General features: G+C 39.2%; 4 protein-coding genes across 4 annotated transcripts; all 4 read left to right on the plus strand.

Annotated features, from left to right (window-relative positions):
- The first annotated feature begins 801 nt into the window (after positions 1 to 801).
- On the plus strand, positions 802 to 3,277 carry LOC103327783 (uncharacterized). Its single transcript, XM_089050064.1, has 2 exons — positions 802 to 955; positions 1,048 to 3,277. Exons 1-2 carry the CDS (start codon positions 943 to 945, stop codon positions 3,150 to 3,152), a joined length of 2,118 nt encoding a protein of 705 aa, XP_088906190.1. The 5' UTR covers positions 802 to 942; the 3' UTR covers positions 3,153 to 3,277.
- Positions 3,278 to 5,803: 2,526 nt separating this feature from the next.
- LOC103327782 (disease resistance protein RPP8-like) lies at positions 5,804 to 8,909 on the plus strand. Its single transcript, XM_008230149.3, has 2 exons — positions 5,804 to 8,454; positions 8,644 to 8,909. Exon 1 carries the CDS (start codon positions 5,806 to 5,808, stop codon positions 8,407 to 8,409), a length of 2,604 nt encoding a protein of 867 aa, XP_008228371.2. The 5' UTR covers positions 5,804 to 5,805; the 3' UTR covers positions 8,410 to 8,454; positions 8,644 to 8,909.
- A 473-nt stretch (positions 8,910 to 9,382) lies between these two features.
- On the plus strand, positions 9,383 to 14,074 carry LOC103327781 (FT-interacting protein 3-like). The gene has a single exon (XM_008230148.3). It carries the CDS (start codon positions 10,972 to 10,974, stop codon positions 13,840 to 13,842), a length of 2,871 nt encoding a protein of 956 aa, XP_008228370.1. The 5' UTR covers positions 9,383 to 10,971; the 3' UTR covers positions 13,843 to 14,074.
- A 1,448-nt stretch (positions 14,075 to 15,522) lies between these two features.
- LOC103327780 (uncharacterized) lies at positions 15,523 to 17,887 on the plus strand. Its single transcript, XM_008230147.3, has one exon. It carries the CDS (start codon positions 15,777 to 15,779, stop codon positions 17,883 to 17,885), a length of 2,109 nt encoding a protein of 702 aa, XP_008228369.2. The 5' UTR covers positions 15,523 to 15,776; the 3' UTR covers positions 17,886 to 17,887.
- The last annotated feature ends 1,118 nt before the right edge of the window (positions 17,888 to 19,005 follow it).

The following is a 19,005-nucleotide window of genomic DNA, read 5'->3' on the forward strand; positions in this document are numbered from 1 at the left end:
ATCATCTTACTTTATTGTCGAATGATGCACCCGTATACATGTCAATATCTTACTCGTTAAAAGTAAATCAAGTTAAGAGTGAGCTTAGATTCGAATATATAACATGGTGTCACTTCATTTGGTGAACAAAATTTCTGCCAGTCATGAAATTTCGGGATCCAAAGTTGTACAAGAAGTAAAATATATTCATGAAGTTAAAACAATTAGTGTTCAACATGTTCAGGTTGACACCCAGATATACAAAATGAAAGGGATCTTGGGTTTCAGTCTATCTCACTTGCTAGGCTTAAAAGCAGAGAGGTCATTTGGATTTTGCTCCCACAAATACAATCATTCAACTGCCATGTATTTTAAGTTATCATGAAATGGGTTTTCCTGTATCTTAGAGGTCCTGCAATATGTAACATTTATCATCTGAAGAAAAGAGATAAATGCAACTGTCTGTGTGGACTTTTCAAATTGAGTAAGCTGCAGCCATAATGGGTTTAGGTATGGAGTCAAAATTACATATGAGACCACAACATTTGAAACCAATCATTGGAATGAGAAAATGCACCTCCTCCTTTGGGAATGCAAAATCCCTATTTTCTGAGATCTAGTTTAGACATCTGTGGGAATGAGAAACCCACCATTCCTTTCTCATGTTTGCACCCAAATGGACACATGAGCTAAAATAATAATTTATCCATTTTTGTTTCTTTACTTTTCTTTTTCTTCCTTATCTAGAGTATTCTCATTGCCCAAATGGAAATGGGCCATATTGGTAGGGCATTGACTGACCACGACTTGTCAATTATATTGGATGACTTTGGATTATTATCTTCACTCTTACTGTTTGAAAATAAGAAAAACAAAAAGCAGAGGAAAGCATCCTCCGCCTCCCCTGCATCATTACAAAATTTAAGTACACTGCCTTTCAAATCTTGTAAAAACAGATTAATCATGTTCCTCACAGGTAAGATTATGTTACTTTTATACATACAATGAATGTGTTAAGCAAACTTATTCTGATACAATCTGATGTTGTGTAAAAATATTTCTTTCTAGTTGTCAGCAGTTTGATCTTCACAGAGAAGAGGATGGCAATGCAGATTTTCCCGGAAAGTGTGAGAAAAATCTGGAACAAGTGGGAGCTTCGGGCTATGGTTTTGATCAGCCTCAGCTTGCAGGCCATCCTCATCCTCATTGGCAGCTGGAGAAAGCACTCAACCAGTAACATACTCAGAATTGTTCTGTGGCTTGCTTACTTGTCAGCAGACTCAGTTGCAACAGTCTCACTTGGCATACTCTCCAACAACCAAGAAGACTCTCCAGGTGATTCTGTCAATCCAGACTATATAATAACAGCATTTTGGGCACCCTTTCTTCTCTTGCATCTTGGTGGCCCAGATACAATTACTGCTTACTCCTTAGAAGACAACGAATTGTGGTTGAGGCACTTGCTTGGGGTAGCTGTCCAGGTGCTTGTCGCTTTCTATGTCTTCTTAAGAGCATGGTCCAATAAGGTGCTGAATTTTTTGGCAATACCAATGTTCATAGTTGGGATTATAAAGTTTGGGGAGAGGACTTGGGTTCTAAGGTCTGCAAGTAGTGAGCATTTTAGAGAGTCCATGCTTCCTCATCCTGACCCTGGTCCCAATTATGCTAGATACATGGAAGAATACAGCTCTAAGAAAGCTGAGGGATTCAAGGTTGAACTAGGACCACCCATTGAAGCTCCCAAAGCTGAGAATAATTCCAACGATGCCAGAGGAATACTTGATGACAGTATCCAAAATGCTGTAATTTTAAACAAAGCCTATAGTTTCTTTGAAATTTTCAAGCGGCTATGTGCTGATCTCATCCTCAGCTTCCACAATATAGAGAAAAGCCAAACATTCTTCCAAAATAGAAACTCCGAGCAAGCTTTCAAAGTCATTGAGATTGAGCTAGGATTCATGTATGATGTGTTTTATACTAGAGCTGTCCTAGTTCATTCTCGTCTCGGTGGTATTCTCCGTTGTATCAGCCTTTCTCTCACAGTTTCAGTATTCCTGGCCTTCTTGTTCAAAGAGAAGCATGCGTACACGGGAGAGGATGTAGCTATCACATATGTATTGTTGGTAGGAGCTATAATCCTGGAACTGTATGCTGTGGTCATGCTACTTTCCTCAGACTGGACAACGCTACAGCTGAATAAGCACAAAAATGGGGTGTTGAAGCTCTTCCATACAGCCGTTTCATCAATCCCATTGGTTAAAAACAATAGGTGGTCTAATAAATTGGGACAATACAACCTAATAACATTTTGTCTCAAAAATAGGCCAGCCAAGTGCATTTTTGTTGAGAAGGACTTATTCATAAATAAGTTGTTAGAGAAGTATCGATACCAAGACTCGGAGGATGTTTCCGAAGAGTTGAAGAATTTGATATTTACGCAGCTCAAAGAGAAATCAAAGAGTGCTTCTAATTTTGATGCTTGCAAGCAATTATGTGCTCGTAGGGGTGCCCAGGTGCTTCGAGATGCAAAGTGTCTAGTTAGACTTGGCTGGACCATTTTGGGGGTTGAATTTGAACAAAGCATCCTTCTCTGGCATATTGCAACAGATCTTTGTTATAATTTTGATGTGAAGAGAAACTCGAACGTTGTACCTAACCAAAATTGTAAAAACAGCAAGCAGTTGTCGAACTACATGTTGTACCTTTTAGTCATGTGCCCCTTCATGCTGCCAAATGGGATTGGGCAGATAAGGTTTCAAGACACATGTGCTGAGGCTGAGGACTTTTTCACAGAAAGAAAATCCATAACTGACGAGGAAAAAGCTTGTACAATGCTACTTAAAGTGAGCACAGACATCTCTCCATCTGAAGTGAAAGGAGATCGAAGCAAGTCGGTTCTATTTGATGCATGCAGGCTAGCTAAAGCTTTGCAGTCCATGGAGGTTGAGGGACATTGGGGGACTAATGAGAAAAAGTGGGAGTTGGTAAGTCAAGTGTGGGTGGAAATGCTCTCTTACGCAGCCAATCGGTGTCGATGGAGTGATCATGCTCAACAGCTCAGGCGAGGAGGTGAGCTGCTCACTCATGTTTGGCTGCTTATGGCACATCTTGGTTTGACTGAACAGTTCCAAATTTCAGAGGGCCACAAAAGGGCAAAGCTGGTTGTGCAGTAAACAAATGATGCACGCAAGTTTTAATATTTTATTTAGGAGAGTGTGGTCTGTATTTATCTTTTTATTATTTCTTGTTTTGGACTGAACTGCATTATTATGATCTTTAGGAATTCTGATTCTCTGCATTTAACTAGGTGCATCGTGATAGTTTTGTTGTTCACATTGCATGACGCTACTCTTCATGGTGCTGACACGAACTACTTATCTCACATGAACACATGATATCTCTCTTTTTAAGGATTTCAAAGGCGGAAGAGAAGTATAGCAGGACCTGTGGCTTGTGCATGTTAAAGTTTCAAGCACGGCGGCAGTGATAACGGAGAGTCAGATGAAGCTTATTTCTCAAACTAAACGAGCTTGTGCCTAGAAACAGAGTAAAAAGGGTAAAAGAACTAAATAAAATATCAGAGCGCACCCAAAATCTTGTAATAATGCAATGGAAAAGAACAAAAGTGCAATAATGCAGTGGGGTTGGAGGGTTCAATCTTTTCTTTTCCTTGTGACTTTGTCAAAAAGCAACAAAGTAATGGCTATAAGAACACTACTCAAATTGGTAGGTATGGTAGGTATGGTAGGTACTAGGTAGTAATGGGACTGTGAATATACACATGGGAGTCAGTCAACCAGCAAAATTACAAACCGTACTGCAGTTAATTGTAACGTAATCCGGATGTACATATGAAATACATATTGTATGCATACATTACATATACATATACATATACATATACAATATAGGAGTTCCTACTACTGCCATTCGTAGGAATGCAGGAGTTCATACTTATAGGGAAGGAGGGAATTATTTTCCTAATATAAATGCAATGCTTTTGACCTGACCCAAGGATGACATGAATGGACAATCCACCAGAGTCATCTTTAAACCAAGAGCTAGGGACAAGATGAATGGGGACCCCAAGAAAAGCCACCATTATAAAGATTAGACATGAAAAGAAACAAGAAACAAGAAAAACTGTGCAGATGAAATGGACTGATGCATGTCCCCATCTGGAGTCCACCATATTTGATTTTAGTTTTGGCAGAGGTCCAGAGCGATAACATGCACTTGTTCTTCAACTTCAATTGATAATGCTCAATGTTGAACCTACTGTAAATTGGGGAACTTGTTTCTGATACATCAAAGCTGCTCAGCCATGGAAACGATCACAGAATGGTTCATTGCAGGAATACCTGGTGCTCAGCCATTGGGATCCTCAACAACGGAGACGGATTGGAAAGCTATGGGACAGTGCATAGAGATAGATGATGCTGATCAGGAGTGGACGGCTTCCGATGCTGATCAGGAGTGGACTGCTTCCAATGCTGAAGAACTGGAAAAATATAGTATTTATCGTTATCATTTTGATAGAAGTCTGGATAATTTTGCCAACCAGAAGGAGGTAACAACAACCAAGCTGGCATTCCATGATTCCATTCTCCATGATGCTCATGTTTATATCTTAGTTGTTGTAGACCTTATACTGCTTTATGTAAACCATACATCCCTGTATCGGGTGCTACTGATTTCGACGCTTGCAAACAATTATGTGCTCATATGGGTGCCCTTGTGTGCCTCTCTAATCACCCTATTGTTCCTCTACTTGTATATCAACCACTTTCCGTTTCTGTTCTTGGAGGAAGACATCAAATGGATTCGAAAAGAGTCACGGTTACTAAGTGCTACTTCGGAGGATGCAGAAGAAGTTAAGCGTTTATGCTTTAAGATAGATGCCAGGGCACATCAAATCTGGGACTCTATTTTCCCTAGTAAAGGAACCGTTCCTGGACCAGAGGAAACTGAGGTACAACTGGTGGACAAAACCGTAACTGTGGCTGGACTAGATGAAATTGAGGCAAAATGGGTGGACAAAATTGCATCCATTGTAAAAAAAGCACAAGGTTTGGTTAAAACGTTTGAGGAAAAGAGACGAGACTCCCATAGACTTGGAATATTTTTTGGGATGACTACAAAGAATTTCGAGCAGACAGATAAGCTTTTTAGTATAACTAAGCAGGTAAAGGAGGAAATAAAAAGCAGCATTGTGATGAAGAAGGAAAGTGGGATTAACATATGTGAATCCCTGGATAGATTAAAGTCTAATGCTAGAAGGCTGCTGGAAAGACCTTTTGATGAACATGAAAAAAGATGGGTAAACTCCGGAGAACGAGTTGAATCTGCAGCTGCATTGGCTTTCTCTACTGTAGAGAAAATAAATACTCTACTCATTCAAAACCCAGATTTAATGCCAGACAGGAGTAGAACTGGAGAGCAACTACAGTCAACAAATCTGCAATTGCAGCTGCTACATCCTTTTCTGAAAGATATACAAGGAATTAACGAATTTGAGAGCGCAATTGAGAAGGCCTGGGTGGAGGAAGTGGAAGAGATCATTGATGAAGCACATCCTGCCATTGAAAACTTCTTACAGACACCATCCAATAGATTTAGGTGGCTATCATATATCAGCAGTTTGAGGGCAAGGAGAAAGCTCGAGGGGACCTAAGGTGCATCAACGTAGGGTTCACACAAGCTTTAGAAAGGAAGGACAGGTACGGCTTCAAATTTATAAGAAGAATTTCTAATTCATCAAAGATTGTCTATCAATCCCCAGATCAGACCGCAGATGAGAATAGTGTTTCATCTGTAATAGACAGGATGCGCAACTACCTCAAAGAGAAGCCAAATGTATTCCGTGAAGTATTTTTTGATGTCAAATTGCTTTGCAATGAACTGGAAATCATGCATAAACTTGTAGGCGGTGCAGGAATGATTGGAAGGAGATATAATTCCAGAGTCGCTTGGTTGGAGCAAGTGAGGAAAATTGTTCAAAGTGCAGATGAATCTGTGGTAACCTTTATGAAGATGAATTCAGGTTTAGAAGAAGACAGAGATGAGAAAAAGCTTAAGAATTCTGGAAGAAAGCTTTCCCTTGAAATCAACCAGATTAATCAGACTATCAATCTTTTCTTGAGATGCATAAAAGCATTCAGTATTGAATCAAGGGAAGACTTAAGCTCAGTGGTCGGTTTGGAAGAAGACATAGATGCAGTGGTGTCAAGACTGAGAACCAACAATGAACACTGCTCTTTTGTTTCCATAGTGGGGATTGAGGGCATAGGCAAGACAACACTGGCAAAGAAAATTTATAACCACGGAGTCATTGTGGACCATTTTCCTTGTCGTGCATGGGTTTCTCTACCTCACGACTACTCCTACAACAATAAACTGCCACTCTTGAAATACGTTGCAAAGCAGGTCTTGAGCTCTGTTAAGTCAGAAGGGCACCAAGAGATTAATTCTGATGCATCCAACAGGATTGAGGAGGCACATGCTATTTTAAAAAAGAATCGGTACCTTTTAGTTCTTGACAACATCTCCACAATGTACGAGTGGAGTACTCTGAAAGCAGCATTTCCATTAAGTACATCAAGTGGAAGCAGAATTCTGCTCACTACACGTAACCCCGAAGTGGCTTCACAAGTGGATAGCGACAGCACTCCCCACCAACTTCCACGGCTAACCAAAGAAGAGAGCTGGCAGTTGTTTAGCCAGGTGGTGCACATCCCTCCAAAAGGGAAAATGCTAGCAAAAGAAATTTTGAGTAAATGTGAGGGTTTACCACTAGCCATGGTACGTCTAATGTCAGGGAAAGATGAGACTACTGCTCAGGAGTTGAAAAAGGTGATTCAATACATCAAACAGGATGATGATACATCGTCGTTCTGTACCTACACCAAAGAGTGCATAAATAAGTTTCCTGTTCATCTTACCGATTGTCTTTCTTGCTTCAAACTCTTCCCAAAGGACTATAAAATTCCAGTTAGGAGATTATTCGCTTTGTGGATTGCTGAAGAGTTGGTAGAAGTAAGTGAACACAAGACAGACAATCATGAATCTGACCCAAAGAAAAAGGCTGAAACTTACGAAGAAGCAGCGGATGAGCATCTATCGGAGTTGATTGATCGTGACATCGTTCACGTAGTTGAAAGAAAGCTTAATGGGAAAGTCAAGACATGTTGCTTGAACAAAGATTTACAAGAAGTGATCAGGTCACAAGCTATGAGGTTAGATTATAGGCGCCTTGCTGATCACGTAAACTGTAAAGATCCAAGTTTTGATCTTATTCATGGTGAATGCTCCAATTTTTCAAGATCTTACAAAGATATCATTTCCATTCTATCCTTTGATTCCCAAGAAGGATATAAACCTGGAGAAGACATAGGCAACTTCCTACGAAGGGGCATTGCAGGTGGTTATTTCCTTCAGCTAAAGTTTCTTGATCTTGAACGTGTATTCAGACCTGAACTGCCCAACACCATAGTAAAATTAAGCAATTTGAGGTATCTAGGCTTGAGGTGGACTTCCCTTGAATCAATCCCAGATTCCATTGGTGAATTGGTGAACCTCCAAACCTTGGATGTGAAGCACACATATGTTCGCACTCTCCCCCGTTCAATATGGAAACTGCTCAAACTTCGACACCTATACTTAAGTCAAAGGTATCGAAGTAAATTTATGCGTCACCAAGGTCTCAATTCTCTCAAGAATCTCCAGACATTATGGGGTGTATTTGTGGATAAGCATAGTCCCTTAAAGGATGGTTTGGACAAGTTCATAAACCTCAGAAAATTGGGATTGGCATTCCAGTTAGAGAAGGAAGAGCAAAAAGTATTAGCAGAAAGGATTGTAAAGCTGAGCTACCTCAAGTCCTTAAGAATGAGATCAATTGATGAAATGGGTGAACCCTGTCCTCTGGTGTTGGAGTCTTTGTCAGGCCTTGAGAATCTCTCCAGCTTGAATTTGTTTGGGATGCTAGAAAATCCTTCCATCATAGCTGGATTTCCTAAAAACCTCATTGATCTTACTTTGTCAGCCTCTTCATTTTCAGAAGATCCAATGCCCAAGTTAGAGAAGCTTTCCAACCTTCAATCACTATGTTTCTACTCCAACTCTTATACCGGTACGAAGATGGTTTGCTCCACCTGGGGATTCCAAAAGCTTGTAGTGTTAAAGTTGTGGAAGCTAGAACGGCTAGAAGATTGGGATGTGGAGGAAAACGCAATGCAAAACATCAGGGAGTTGGAGATCAGATCCTGCAATAAGCTGAAGGTCCCTACCGGCTTAAGGCACTTGAAGACTCTCATTGAATTGAAGCTAATTAATATGCCAGAAGAATTTTCTGCAACCATTGAAAAAACTAATGTGGACATTTGGGGTGACATTGCCCACTCCCCAACAATCATTACTAATAGCTGGTAGTCCCTGCAGAATTAATCACAGGCAACAATCATCACTCTTGCAATGGTATGATTTTCTTTTTCATAAATTTACTGTTTTTCCCTTTGGAAATAAGGTTTTAAGTTTGTGTTAGTGCATTTTTCATCCCCATGCATACATTATGTATAAGAATTTTGCAATGAGGTTTGTTTTCTTACCGGAAGCATGTTCTGGTTCGAGTAATATTAATTTATTAGTGGTTTATTGTGATTTCAGGTAACATTGATGCTCTTGAGGCACAGAGAACCTGACAATTTGGTGAGTTGCAACGCCGTAGCCGCAGGGTGACAGGGGATTAAGAATGTCTTCATTCAAATTTCCTTCAAAGCAAAATTGGGTTTGTGATGCAGATTTGCTTTAGCACTTGATTATTGTGATTACTGAGTTTGCCAAGTTTTGTAAGGTTATTTAAGATTAGGGTTTGATCATGTAACGATCTGCTGTCAGAAGTTGAATAGAATAACAATGGATTTTCATGACAACTTGGTCCTTCAAAAGCAACATTTTCCATAATCCTGCGAAGTTTTGAAGTTTTTTTGTTTCTCTGTATCAGCCTCATACAGAACGTTCAGTGGTTGGGCCTGATTAAAGTGCACCCAATTGTTAATGGCACCTATTCCCAGATTTTACTTTTTTCTTTTAAAAAAAAAACAGAAGGGGAGTTTTTTTTTTCCTCTGAATACAAAGATAGTCTAAACTACAATGAGATGACTATGATACACTATGATGGTGCTATGAACAACCACTAATCTGTAAATTTTTCACTGGCTAGACCTGTTGGCTCGTGGTGCAAATTTTATTTTATTTGTTAAAAACAAAGGGATTATTGAATTTACTCACTACACCTAAAAATATATTCAAAACTCCGAGGGCAAAACAAAATTAACTCTTGAAAAATAATATATAAAGAGAAGGAAAACCACAAGTTGGAGAGAGAGAACCTGAGAAACTCGGTGGGAGGCCCAAACAAAAAGTTGAAGCCGACCGCGGCAGTCTTTTGAATCACAGGCAGCAGTGGATGCGTGTTAAACTAGTTAGTGCTCTTCTTTCTTCTCCTTTTGCTTCAACAGATTACCTGCTACTGCACAGAATTTATAATGTTTTAGTGTAATTCCTTGTTTAATTATGCATTTCGACTTGTAATTAAGAGATTGCATTGCATTGCATGGCTTGATAATTACCAGAAAGCATTGTTTAGTTGGGGACTGGGTAATTAATTAATTATTTATTTATTTTTGAAGATAATTTATGTAAATTAGTGCTTGTAATCTCAATATTAGCACCCTCCGGAAAGAGGGTGACGGGGGAAAGTAAGAACAAAAGTTGGGCCATTTGTTGATTTTATTTGTTTTTTTGAGTGACTTGGGAGTGGAAGCCCAAAGAGATTGGGCCATATATTCAGTGCGGCCCCCTAGGGTTTTATTTATTTATTTTAAATTTAAATTTCTAAATAAGCATATTTTGTTCTTTTGTTGATGAGGGATGCTATATGTTTTGCATTTCTTAACCACATTGTTGATGAAAGTTGTTTGTCCTAGTAATCTTATGATTAATTGGATTGTGTTCAAAACATTCAAAAGTCACTAGAAATATGGTGATGAATATAATGTTCCATTTACCATTTGCTCTTAAAAGAAAACATCGGAAGATGTCTCCAATTCGAATCCCCCTCTCACTCGCTACTTAAAAGAAAACATTTGTGTTGTAAATTTGTATCGTAATCATCGAGTAGGTGTATCGAAATTCCTTCATAAGAATTGATGCCAACTATTGGGTGAAGCAGTATGTTATTAAAACTAAGTTGACTTTAAAGTTTAATCCAGTCTTAGATGTGTGAACTATTATTTTTGAGTGGTGAGTTTTCTTGGTTTTTTTGGGTCAATGAGAATGGATCATGGCTGAGTATGCTTTGCTGAGTAACTTAGAAATCGGGTGCTGATATCATAAGTGGCTGATTGCTGTTATATTATATGGAGTTGGAGACATAAAGGTGTAGGATATCATATTACAAAATTGAAGTTTGATCTAGTCTCAGTCAGATGTGTGAACTTCAACTCTGAGATGCCGTATTTTTATTTGGAAACATTTACTTGATAAATTTAATTCCAAGTCATAGTTTAGTATTAGATCGTTTACTTCCCTTAAATCTCCATCATTTTTCTTCTTTTGGGGCTTAGTTGCACTACATCATTTAACCATGCACGTTATCAAGGAATTCTATATATTATTAAAAGACCAACTAACTAACTATTCGTTTTTTTTTCTTTTTCCTTTTCTTTTGATCAATGAGGAGGGGAGGGAGGGCGAGTCGAATTTGTAGCTCTTCCAATCCTGGAAAAGAAATATTACTAGACTAAGAACTAGTTGATAACTATTATTTTAATGACATTTCTCTTCGCAATGTTAGAAGTTGTAGCTTCTACGTTTGAATCCCCTCTCTTAGAAAGAAAAAGGCTGAGCAGGGTCAGCTCTGCCCATGCCTAAGCCGCTAGCTATTTTTCCTTAGCCAGGATTTCTTCATCATTCTTCTCAAGGTCCCATGACATGAGCAACCTCAAGTTAGGGGTGTTGGTTGTGAGTGCTCATGACCTTATTGTGCCCAAAGATGGGCGGGGCGCAGCCAGTGCATTTGTGGAGCTCCACTTTGATAATCAGACATTCCAAACCGTCACAAAAGAAAGAGATGCCAATCCTGTTTGGGATCAAAGCTTCTACTTCAACATCTCTGATCCAAAACGCCTACCTAACCTCACTCTTGAAGCTCATGTTTACCACTTTAAAGAAGACAGCTCCAAATCTTTCCTTGGCAAGGTTTGTCTTCCTGTGAGATCTTTATCTGTCCCATACTCTTTGCAGCACCACCCTCTGCGAAAAAAAGGCATTTTGTTTAACTCACGTGTGAAAGGAGAGCTTGGTCTGAAAGTTTTTGTTATTGATGGAGATGGCCATGACCTTCCAATGAACTCTGGGATGCATGATGAGATTGAGTCTCAACAACCACAGCCTGAACCGGAGTCTAAACCAGAGTCTTCTAAAGATGATGACTTGTCATCATCTTCGGATTATTTGCTGAAGGAGACAAATCCTTACCTGGGAAGGGGGCAAATTGTTCAAGGTCGATTAGTACCTGGGGATGTCAGCACCTATGACCTTGTTGAAACAATGCATTACCTGTTTGTATTAATTGTGAAGGCCCGGCTTGACTTTGCTTTAAATTCGGAGGATGTGGCAGGGAGCCTTAAAACTTATCTTGAAATAAAAGTTGGGAATTGCAATGCAATTACAAAACGTGTTGAGAGAAAACAGAACCCTGAATGGAATGAGGTATTTGCCTTTGCAAAGGACAACAATCTGGAGCCATCTGCATTGGATGTTGTGGTCAAAGATGATGATCAATTTTTTGGGTCTTTGCATTTTGATCTCAAGGAATTTACTACACGAGTTCCACCTGATAAGCCAGGGGCTCCAAAATGGTATCAGATAGAAGAAAAGGATGTGGAGATCAAGAAGAAAGGGGAACTGAAGCTGGCTGTGTGGCATGGCACCCAAGCAGATGTGGCTTTTCCATATGCCTGGCATTCTGATGCCAGCCTTCCTCCTCATGTTTCTTCAGATGCTGATGCGCATATCCGAGCAAAAGTTTACCATTCGCCAAGATTATGGTACATACGGGTAAAAGTGATTGAGGCACACGACTTGGTTGCATCTGACAAGTCTCGTGTCCCTGAGGCATATGCACAAGTGATGATTGGTAATCAGTGTTTGAAGACAAAGATATTTTCGCAACCAAGAAAAGAAGAGACAGAAACAGCACAATCTCCAATTCTGAACCCAGTGTGGAATGAGGACCTGATGTTTGTTGCTGTTCAACCCTTTGGCGATGATCAACATCTGATGGTTTCAGTTGAAGACCGTGTAAGTCCAGACAAAGACGAGACCTTAGGAAAGGTAGCCATAGCATTAAACTCTATTGAGAAGCCTACTGATGATCAAAGTATCTCTAGCCAGTGGTTTACCCTTGAAACCTCAATAATGTCAGATTCTATGAAGGGGAAGCAGCAGAGCAAAGACAAAGATGAAAAGTTATCCAGTAGAATACATCTCCATGTTTGTCTTGAAGGAGGGTACCATGCGCTTGATGAGCCAACTAACTACAGCAGCGACCTTCAACCGGCAGCTACACAAATCTGGAAGCCATGTATAGGGGTCATAGAACTCGGAGTTCTAAATGCTTCAGAGCTACTCCCAGTGAAAACAAGGGAGGGGAAGGATACATCAGACACATATTGTGTAGCAAAGTATGGGCACAAATGGGTTCGTACTCGAACCATAACTGACAGCCTAAGCCCAAAATTCAATGAGCAACACACTTGGGATGTATACGATCTTCACACAGTTCTCACGGTGGGGGTTTTCGATAACAGTCGGGTTGGTAACCATGCAAATGGAAACAAAGATGAGAAATTTGGCAAGGTCCGGATTCGAATCTCCACCCTTGAGTCTGGCCGTGTCTACACTTTCTCTTATCCATTGATATCACTTCGTCCTTCGGGTGTCAAGAAGACGGGTGAATTGCACCTTGCAGTTAGATTTTCATGCACATCACTGGTAAACATGATGTTTCTATACTCCCAACCCCTTTTGACTGGCATGCAGCAAGACATGTTGTATGACCAAGCTGTGTTGATGGTGGCAGATAGTCTTGGTCTTGAGAAGGAAGTAGTTCAATACACTTCCTCTAATGCAGAAGAGTCTGATGTTTGGAGCGTGAGGCGCAGCAAGGCAAACGTTTTCAGGCTTATGTCAGTTTTCTCTGGGTTGGTTGGTGTTGCACAATGGTTTGGAGAAGTACGCATGTGGAAAAATCCCCTTACGACAGCTCTAGTGCATGTCCTGTTTGTGATGATCATAAGCTCTCCACAGCTGATCTTGCCAACTGTTTTCCTCTACATGTTTGTTACAGGGATTTGGAATTTCCAGTACCGACCAAGATACCCTGCTCACATGGACACAAAGCTCTCACAAGCAGATTCTGTGCTCCCCGATGAGCTTGACGAAGAACTTCACACACTCCCAACATCAACATTAGATCTTCCAGATGATATAGTCCGGATGAGGTATGATCGTTTGAGGAGTATTGCCGGAAGGTTTCAAAATATGATGGGTGATGTTGCTACTGAATTGGAGCGGATTCAGGAAATTCTCAGATGGCCCGATTCTCATGCCAATGCTATGTTTGCTATATTCTGTCTTGTGGCTGCTGTTGTGTTTTATGTGACACCTTTCCAGGTTGTGGTTCTTGTTGCCGGGTTTTACTACATGAGGCACCCCAAATACAGGAGCAAGATGCCAGTACCATCAGCCCTGGTTAACTTCTTCCAACGCCTGCCAGCCAAGACAGATTATATGTTGTAAACTGCCCATACAGATGTGGTAAAGTTTGTCCTGCACATTAGCGTATCGATTTTCGATTTGTCAATCTTTTGTTGTATATCTGCTGCTGCCGTGTTCTGTTTATTGTCTTCTTGTAAGGTTGGAGCATATAAACTGTTGCAATCATTCTTAGTAGACAGTTTTATCTAAAATTTATTTGCAAATGTACTCCGACAAATGATCAGATTTCTTCTAAGCCCTATAGCTTAGCCAAGGATGCATTTAAGTTGTGATCAATTGTGGATTTGTATCATTGTAAGGGATCCTATAAATGCATAGATTGATAAAAATAAAAGAAGTTCAAGTTAATGTCAGGTAGGGTGTAAATTTCAAATGTTTTAGTTCTTCGGAATTAATTTGAAATACACCCCATAAGCCGGAGAGTGTTATGTACTTAACATGTTATGGTAGCTGAAGTATCGGGCCTTTATTTTCTCTCAATTGGAAAACATCTCTAATATTTACCAAAAAAAAGAAAAACACAAGAAGAAGAAGAAGAAGAAGAAGAAGAAGAAAAACATCTCTGATACACGAGGTATTTGACCAAGCTCAAGACACATTTAGGCACCATACCATAACATTTCTTTTTCTTTGTCTAATGACCAAAGCTTGAGCAAGTGAATGATATCCATTTTGTGAATTTGTTTTGTGTGTTTTTGGTCAATGTAGTAACTTTTAACACGATTCAAATCCAACACGAAGTTAGCTAGTTTAGATTGATCATTTCTTACGACGAGATTACAATTAGCACACGACCCGCTAACAAGAATAATAAATGGACCGGTTGGTGTAAAATTCAAGTAACTCGATTTTGACATGAAAAACACATGTAACTATTATATATATGAAGAAAAAAAATTATGACTATTTGTCATTTAAAAATATGTATTGTAATTTGTACGAGATTATTTTATGCTTTTGTTTGTATCATGATTAAGTTGACTTTTATTCATCGTAAGTGACAGCTTTGATTTAGAAATAATGGAAACTTAATTAGTGTTAAGTTCTTAGTTCACACATATGTTAAGTTCTAAGTTCACACATATTATTGAATTTTGAGTCGTTTACTCTGTGATTTTTTATGGCAAGTCATAGTTTAGTATTATAGATCGTATAGTTTACTTTAATCCAAATCATTATGCATGCAGCATGATATAAAAGACTTCTGAAGTTTATTAATATAGATAGACAGATAATATGAGGTAAGCCTAGAAATGACAATTCTTATGCGGCTTTCTTAATAGGTAAAAGTTGGAATGTGTCTTAAGTTCGAACGCTATTTTCGGTGGCATGCTGTGCAAAGTCACTGTCATTCACCATCTAGTCTTATAAAATATTTGAAAGTTTGCATTTTATGGCATGTTCAGAATTCAGACAAGGAATACCTTCCTGCATTATTGGTTTTTTCTTCGTCTACAATAATATCTCAGTCATTCATAATTTCAGTCTTTTGTTTCGATCAAGTAGCTTTTGAAAAAATGTATGTAAACTGAAACACAATGATTGAACAAAGACTTAGATAAAAATGTAACGTCAGCATTTGCTACGTCATACAAACATTACAACTTAAAAAGTCATACAAAAAATTGACGCAAATGCAAACTTTAAGGAAGTAAGATGTGTTTAACTTGGTTGGGTGGTTGTGCCGAATGACTTGATTTGGTGAGGTCCTACCATATTTAAATGTATCATCCCTTTGTTCTTTTATCCTCCTAGCATTCCAAGTCCATGGCTTCCTCTCTCTGAAGCCATCACCATGGCCATGCTTAAAAACCAAAGAGCACAAGCCTTTCTATTTTTCTACCGCCTTTCAAATCCTTGAAAAGAGAGAAATCATGTTTGCCACAGGTGAGCTTACTATATCATTCGTTCTCTATGATCATGCAACCTTAAAATGCTCTGTTTAATAAAGTCTGATGTTTTCAAAATTTTCATTCCAAGTTATCAGCAGTTTGATCTTCACAAAGCAGCGGAAGACAATGCAACTTTTCCCAGAAAATGTGAGGCACCTCTGGAACGTGTGGGAGCTTCGGGCTACGGTTCTAATCAGCCTCACCTTGCAAACCATCCTCATTCTGATTGGAAACTGGAGAAAACATTCAACCAGTAACTTCCTCAGAATTGTTCTATGGCTCTCTTACTTATCCGCCGACGCCGTGGCAACAATCTCACTTGGCATACTCTCCAACAACCAAGAAGACTCTCAAGGTGATTCTGTGCACCCAAACTATATAATAACAGCATTTTGGGCACCATTTCTTCTCTTGCATCTTGGTGGCCCAGATACCATCACTGCTTACTCTTTAGAAGACAATGAGTTGTGGCTAAGGCACTTACTTGGGCTAGTTGCCCAGGTGCTTGTAGCTTTCTATGTCTGCTTCAGAGCATGGTCCAGCAAAGTGTTGAATTTTCTAGCAATTCCAATGTTCATTGTTGGGATTATAAAATTTGGGGAGAGGACTTGGGTTCTGAGGGCTTCAAGCAGTGAGCTATTTAGAGAGTCTATGCTCAAAAATCCTGACCCTGGTCCCAATTATGCCAGATACATGGAAGAATACATATCAAAGAAAGCTGAAGGGTTCAGGGTTGTACCAACACATTTCATTGAAGCATCCACAAGTGCAGAGGCTTCCCCTATTACTCAAGTTAATGGCACTACCCAACCTACAATCTTAACATCCTACAATTTCTTCAAAACTTTCCAGCTGTTATGTGCTGATCTCATCCTCAGCTTTCATGATATCGTAAACAGCCAATCCTTCTTCCAAAATACAAGCTATGAGGAAGTTTTCGAAGTCATCGAGATCGAGCTAGGATTCATGTATGATTTGTTTTTCACTAAAGCAGTCCTGGTTTATTCATGGCTTGGAGGCATACTTCGTTGTGTTAGTCTTTCCTTCACAGTTGCTGTATTGGTCGCCTTCTTGTTTGTAGAGAAGCAAGCATACATGGGAGTGGATGTAGCTATCACATATGTGTTGTTGCTAGGAGCTATCGTATTAGAAATCTATGCAGTTGCCATAATACTTTCCTCAGACTGGACAAAACTATGGCTGAGCAAGCTACGGCCGAGCAAGCATAAAAGCATAATGGTGGGAGTGGTGGATTACTTGGACAAAGCCATTTCATCAATCCCATTGATTAAAAACGAGAGGTGGTCTAATACTGTGGCACAGTGCAACCTCATAACTTTTTGTCTTAAAGCTAGGCCAGCAAAGTGTATTTTAATCCACAAGGACTTGTACATAAATCAGGTGTTAGAGAAGCATCGATACAAAGACTTGAAGGTTGATTGCAAAGAGTTGAAGGATTTGATATATAAGCAGCTCCAAGACAGAGCTTCTGCTAACTTGGAGGATTGCAAACAATTGTGTGCTCTGAGGGTTGACGAGGTGTTTGAAAAAGCAAATTGTCAAGAGGAACTTAGATGGACCATTAAAGAGTTTGACCAAAGCATCATTCTCTGGCATATTGCAACTGATATTTGTTATCATTCGGAGCCGAACCCTAAGAGCAGCCCCAGTTGTGAAACCAGTAGGCTGTTGTCAAACTACATGTTGTATCTTTTACTCATGTGCCCCTTCATGCTGCCGGACGGGATTGGACAGATAAGGTTTAGAGACACATGTGCTGAGACTGAGGAATTTTTCACAGAAAGAAAATCCATAGCGAATGAGAAAAATGCTTGCAAAATGCTACTCAAAGTGAGCACAAAAATTCTTCCATCTGAAGTGAAAGGAGACAGAAGCAAGTCGGTTCTATTTGATGCATGCAGGCTTGCTAAAGCTTTGCAAGCGCTGGGAGATGAGGAAAACGGGGAGAAGAAGTGGGAGTTGATGAGTGATGTGTGGGTGGAAATGCTATGTTACGCCGCTAACCAGTGCCGATGGAGTGATCATGCTCAGCAGCTCAGGCGAGGAGGAGAGCTGCTCACTCATGTCTGGCTTCTTATGGCACATTTTGGTTTGACTGAAAAGCTCCAAATTTCAGAGGGCCATGTCAGGACAAAATTGACTGTGGAGTAAACCAGCACACATACAAGTTTTTATGATCACATTTATGTTTGTCTATTCCTAAAATTTCTAGTGTAATTCAGTTTCTTATTCTGAAAAAAAAAGAAGAAGTAATAATGTTCTTTAAGTGAAGAACAATTAAATATAGGAAAGTATCAATTTGGTTATTTATTGTATATCCAGAAAATTGGTTTGAAGTGTTCTGATTTCTCTTTTAATGAGAGTTGTAATCTCCATCATATGGTAGATTCATTTATGCGTTTACTATCAAATTCTTAGTATGGTGTAGTTTTTTATTTTTTTAAATAATACCAGTATGAAATTACCAATTTGGTGATTTCTTGTTCACCAAGAAATCGAATTTGGTGAAATGTTGACGGTGGTCTTATCTCTGAAGCAACATGTTTGATTGGGGCAGAAGTGTGATCATGTTCTAGAGAATCTTCGTCTTCCCCTCCCATCTCTATTTTAATTCTTTTGGCTGAGGATGTTTTAGGTGTTTGTAGGTCCAGGGCCATCATATTGTAATTTTTTTTTTTAATTGGCAATTTTCACACTCGTATTGTACATTTTCACACTCTTTCCCATTACATTCATGCTATCACCTCAATGTTTCTATTCAATTATCAAAGCATAAGAATAGGATAAGAAATGTACACATGGAATTGTGAAAATCAGCACCTAAAACAAATAAATACAGAAATTCAAATATGTTACGGTGCATTTGGATGAAGTTTGAGAGCACGGTAATTAAGGTGGTGCAGTGGAGGTTGTGGCGGAGTAATGTGGGATATATATACCAATTCGACTAATTTTGCAAGACGTTTAGGACGTGTTGAGAAAACCTCACTTTTTCTCAATTTACTTCAACTTAATTCTATTTATTGATTATTTTAGCCTTTAGAATTATTATTTAGAGTTGAGACTTAACGTTTTCTAGTCTAAAAGAAAAAAAAATAACTTCTTACCTAGAGAATATATATATATATATTTTATTCCCGTAAGACATTTGGGAGCTCATTGACCTCTAAGTCTTTCTTTTTGTTTTTCCCATAAGTTTGTTCAATTCATCATTCCAGTTCATTTGTTAAATTGAGAGAGACTTCTCACCAAATAATTTGAGTTTGAATTC

The sequence above is a fragment of the Prunus mume genome, linkage group LG4 (assembly GCF_029339155.1).
Source record: "Prunus mume cultivar Tortuosa linkage group LG4, ASM2933915v1, whole genome shotgun sequence".
Taxonomy (NCBI): Eukaryota; Viridiplantae; Streptophyta; class Magnoliopsida; order Rosales; family Rosaceae; genus Prunus; species Prunus mume.